We start from the raw sequence: 5580 nt of genomic DNA on the forward strand, positions 1-5580 counted from the left end.
ACTGAACTCAATGAGGCTTCTGAGTAAACATACATAAATTGTGCTGCTATTCAGTTATCTCTGAATAGACATGTATAGAATATTGTTATTAAACTGAGATTATCAAATAAATGGAAGTAGGGTATTGTCAGGCTAGGCTATTTAGGTGGATGCAAGCTAAGCCTTACCTGCAGTAGCAACTGCTTTTGAAAATTCTGATCAGCTTGAGCATTTTCTGCAGGGATTGGTAAACAGCAAGTCCAAAAAGCCCCAAACTTTTAAACTAGCATTTAGGGCATTTTATTGCTTTGAGGGTATAGCACTGATAAGGAACTGATATTGTTTATTGATGGAGCATTTTATTGCTTGATGGATATGCTGGTTGGCTGACAACTTATTGTCTGTACTATATTGTTGTTGACTGGATACATTTTATGGGGATTGCATTGTAAGTATCTCAACAGAATACAATTGCAAAACTGTAATTTTTGCAGGGCGACTTAATTTATACTGTTAATTTTATATTATTTTAAGGAACTGTATTTATGGATGTGAGCCGCCTCGAGGCTTCTGCAAATGGGGCGGCATAGAAGTCTCCTAAATAAATAAATAAATAAATAAAACTATCAAATGAAATTTTGAAATAAACAATATAATAAATTGTTGTTGTTTTTTCCTTTTAAAAAGATCTTCTCATATTTATTATAGTGGTTCCCCATGAATGGCTTCTGGAAAACAGTGCTCGGCTCCTTATCTTGTGTGGGAACAATATCTGCTTCACTTTTATGGCCAGTAAAGCTGTGAATGGTCGAGCTATTGAACTGGCAAGGCTGGTGGTATTCCTGGCTTTGGTGAGTACCAATAAACAGACAATTTTCTTTCTCATTTAATATCTCCTACTTTCCAAAATAAAGGTCTTTCAAAGAGATGAACTAAATGTTACATTAAATGTGAGATTGCATTAATGTGTCTGGTTTTCTGCCCTTTTTAAGACAATAGCTCAATGTAGGGAAGCAGTTAGGATCAGGAGAGTGGCATGTGGAGAAGAAGGGCTTTGCCCTCACCCCTCCTGCTTAAAAAGCTTTAAAAACCCTCCTCCAAAGCTGGAATCTGATGTGGGAGGGAAGTTGCAATTGAACTAATATCTGCTTTGGAAGGTGCAAGGGGTATCAAGAATAGATTAAATCCCCTCTCAATGCACCATTGTCCAATCTTGATCCTCCCCCACAGCTGTTATTTAGAAGAAAAACTTAAATACATTAATGCAACTACATATTTAATACCATGGCTGATTTGGCCCTTAGATACCAGCTTTGCAATAAGTTTTCAGATCTTTGCCAAAATTAAAATAATTACAGTAAAAATTACAGAAAGACCATTTGGTATCGTGTCTGATAATACTACAGGTTAATTCTCCTGTCATATACCGTTTCTATGGCAGCCTTCATAATGCCATTTCTTGTATTGTTGGTTGTACAATTTTGCTTTAAATAGAAACTAAGGGAAGCAACTTGTCTACAGTTTTATACAATAAACTTTGGAGTGATAGTTCTTTTGGGTTTTGCTATGTCTACTTTGCCTTTGGGAGAAACTTTGTGAACAATTCGTTAGTGTGAATTGCTAGTGTTCAAGGTCCTGTTCCCTCCCAGGCTCACTAGAAATTATACCTTGGAGTTGGAATAGATGTATCTTTTTCTCTACTGCCAATGTGGAGTAGAATCTTCCATTCACTCATTGTAGCAGCTGCTGTGATATATTTTGAACTGTATACAATAGGACAGCCTTCCCCAAGCTGGTGCCTTCCAGATGAGTTGAATTCCCAGACTCTCCCAGACACCTTGGGAGTTGTAATCACCAGATTGAGAGGAAGTTTGCTGTAGGACAATCCTTTTCCCCTTATTTTTCTTGTAGTAAAGACAGAAGATAAATCCAATCAAATAAATAGACAGGAGGCAAGGTAGAGTATACATTCAATAATGACTGGGTTTGTACAACATGGTAAGTCACTGTGGCTTCAAAACCAAAGTGGTTTAGCATGTTTCTTACCTGGCATGTTTCTTACCCAGCATGTGGCGTCTTACATTTGCCCTACAAGTCATCCTGAACCCATTGTAGGATTTCTTTCCCTGATGGAGTCTTGCCATGTCACCCACACCTGGAAAACATGACCCACCAAACTACTACAAAGCTGCTTGGCAAGAGCATAGTTTGTTGCTATGGCCAAGGGACTCTAAAAGAACACTAATGACAACACAAAGTGCCCAAACAACATTTTGGGATGGTTGTCAGAGGCTTCCTGCACTGAAAGGGCTAGTGGTCACAGTGACATGGAGTGAACTGCACTGTGTGGGCCCTGTTCTGGCTGAGCTTTTCTGTTCAGTGCCGCCACCACAGCAGGGTGAGCCCCCAGATGAAAGGACTGGTGGCCCCAGCTCATTCTCCCCACAACTCATTGTGGTGGCTGCCAGAAATGGGCATGTTCTGTTTGGCCTCCTCTGGCCCTTGGAACTGCTCTTACAGGATTAATGGTGTCCAGCTCCATCCCAACCTACCATTTCCGGCCAGCAGCACTAGTGAAGAAATGGTTCCCGCCTCTGCCTACAGTCACAGCTAGCTCTTTTAGCTGGGCAATGGTGGCAAGGTACCTATAACTTCAGCCTATAAAACAAGCATACATTTTTTTTTCAAAACAATTGAACACTACTCAGTTTGACTTTTTCCTATGTTCTATCTGTTATGTAAAATGTTGGGTTCTTTGACTCAACTGCACATTTAACTGCTTTGGTTGAAAAGTGGATGGGAAGCAAAGATCTATAATTGTTTTCCTCTGGACATTTTGCTTCATGGCTCTTCCTGCTTTTGTACCAGGTATGTGAGAAGGACCTCTATTGTATGGACTGGGCTGTAAAAATGATGCAGAAAGTCTGCAAGGCATTTAGTACTCCAAGTGAAAGAAGCAATTTCCTACAAAGTGTGGAGAATGCCTTTGCACACATCATCATGGATGCGCTGCAGTTGGTGATATCTGGTGAGAAGTCCAATAACAGAAACATTGTTCCTGCTCATTGCCTTGACCTTAATTATCTGAATCCACCAAATTCATTAGGAGCTTTTTTCCATATAAACTCACAAATGCAGAAGCATCCTCTACTGTAAACTAAACTATTCTAATAGCCTTCTCCAGTGTGATGCCCTCCATATGTATTGGATTACATTTCTCATCATTCCCACCCTGCACAGCCATTGGCCATCTTGAATAGAGATGATGGGAATTTTAGTTCCACACATCTGGATGGCATTTGAGGAAGGCTGTTCCAATACTTACAGAAGTAGTTTAATGGAATGCATAAATTCCCAGTAAGTTTCAATAACATGTTTTCTTCAGGAATAAGAACAAACATTCTTTGTTTGTTCGAAGTGGGATTTGAGCCACGACGTGCTAAACAACTCTTTTAAGTATGTCATTTTCAGCAGCTAGAAAAAGCCATTTCACAGAAATCTCAGCAGCTAATAAGAAAATGTTAGTTAAAAAGAGGAAAGAGGAAGTTGGTAGGTGCCTGTAAAGATGTCTGGGGGCTCATGGCGTCCATGGGCCCTACACTGCAAACCCCTACTTTAGACCTATGCTGTGGTCAGTTAAACTTTTTCCTGTACCTACTGGAAAGTTTTGTTTAGAAGATTTATATACTGACCCTCAATATTATTTCTCTTAGGACCAAACATGTAAAATTTTACATATTGCTTATCAGCGAGGAGGGGAAAATGGGGAAGATAGTTAAATAATGGTCATGGGGAGTAGGGATCCAGATTGGATGGTGACAAAATCCACCCAGTTGAGGCTGCTAATTTGCCCTTGAAAAGAAGCTGTTATGAGTTCCAGTATCAGCTTCCCTCTTGGGGCAATTTTTTGTCTTCAGAGGATGAATGTCACTGGGGCTGCAGACTTATACACAGTGGTCCCAATTCTGACTCCCCTAACCTCAAAGCTGTTTTTTAATTGGGAAAAATATGCAGTTATGGAATTGATGCATTGTCCCTTAGGGTAGCCTACAGAAATATGCATCTTTTTATTCAGCTTGGATTTATGATGCTACCCTTTTCTTTTTGAATTCCTTTCCTCTTATATTCTTTTGAAACAAACTAATCACAGAGAATTCTGCATAGCCATAATCCCAGAACAAATGAGGACTAATACTGGATTACTTAGAATTTCAAGAGGCATTTTTTAAGAAATCTAGTCTACGCTCCAGTTAAGTTCAGTGTTACAGCTGAAGCTTCTTATAAACTGATGACTCTCTAGATATCATACAGAACTGAAAAGGAAATGCAAGCATAATGTCTGCTCAGAAATTACTGAATGCCTATGTAGTATCATGTGCTATTGGTTCTCCATTAACATTAAATATTTACAAAAATGCAACCAATGAAGTAAGAAGATAAATAAAAGGGGAGGGGGAAAAAGAGGATTAGGCAGGATTTCTGCTTCCCAAGTGACAAGTCATTAAGTTCAGCACTAATATAATACAGCTACTTTACACTTAGTAGGCACAGTATAGTGTAATCCACTGGCTTCCATGTCTTAAGCAGTTTCTGCAAAATCAGTTTACAAATAAGGATGAATTATTTTAACCTCTTATTTATTTGGCTTAGGGGAGCATGATGAGGAAGATAGCAGCTTTCTAAACCTGTTTCATCTGGTGAATGCACAAGCAAATTTTCATAAGGAAATCCTTTACCTGACCATGACTAACAGCATGTAAACTCTGGAGAAGATACTGCCATGAGCAGTAAAACACATGAGACATTGTTTCATTAAAATTTTTACCTTCACATATGGCTGCCAATATCCTCACCTGCCTTCCAAATTCTCATTTCAGTGAGTATGTGAACACACATTAATATACTGCTTCAGTATAATATTCAGCATATTAATATACTGTATTAATTCAGTACATTAGTATACTGCTTCAATATCCAGAATTATCACCTATCCAGAAATATATAGGTGGAACCAGGGATGGTGTCAGGTACTGAACGTATCAGAGGCCCAGGCCCACAGGAGAAAAAAAAAGAAGAAACATTTTTATATTATGAGTATATGTGCTCTAAAATGTGTGTGTGTGTGTGTGTGTGTGTGTGTACACATGTGTGTCTTAAGGACACTCCTATATGCAGAAAAAAGGATGCATGGATAAGGAATGGGACATCTGATTTCAGGGGGGGGGAAAGACCTTCAGGAAAAAGATATATGGGATGCACAAGGAAGGGAAGTACGTATGGGCGAAAAGCCAGCTTCTCTAGAGGGGTCAAATGTAACAGAGATAATCAGTGCCCCTGTACCTTTATTTCCGCAGATGCTATGGACAACAAGGTGGTGGGGTGGATGGCCTTCCATACAGTCAGGGCTCCAGACCTAGTGGATTGCCTGCTGTGTCGACCTGGCATTCATGTCAACTATACTACTGTAGGTGCAAGGCCTGGTGCAGCAGAGCCAACTCATACTCCCTGCCACCACTGGAGTAAAACGTGCCTAGTCACCTCAGTCCACAAGTGCCCTTGGTCCCTTAGGAATAACTGGTCAAGGATCCCTCTGGGGCCCCT

The 5580-nt window shown here is 39.9% G+C and overlaps 1 protein-coding gene across 1 annotated transcript in view; it reads left to right on the forward strand.

Moving 5' to 3' along the window:
* Nucleotides 1-4739, forward strand: part of FBXO47 (F-box protein 47) — an 18879-nt gene extending 14140 nt beyond the window's left edge. The window contains exons 8-10 of the mRNA XM_044444687.1: nt 688-830; nt 2848-3007; nt 4630-4739. Coding sequence (XP_044300622.1) covers nt 688-830; nt 2848-3007; nt 4630-4739 — 413 coding nt within the window. The remainder of the gene's footprint in view (nt 1-687; nt 831-2847; nt 3008-4629) is intronic.
* The last annotated feature ends 841 nt before the right edge of the window (nt 4740-5580 follow it).

Source organism: Varanus komodoensis, unplaced genomic scaffold, assembly GCF_004798865.1.
Source record: "Varanus komodoensis strain SLA01 unplaced genomic scaffold, ASM479886v1 scaffold45, whole genome shotgun sequence".
NCBI classification, from domain to species: Eukaryota; Metazoa; Chordata; class Lepidosauria; order Squamata; family Varanidae; genus Varanus; species Varanus komodoensis.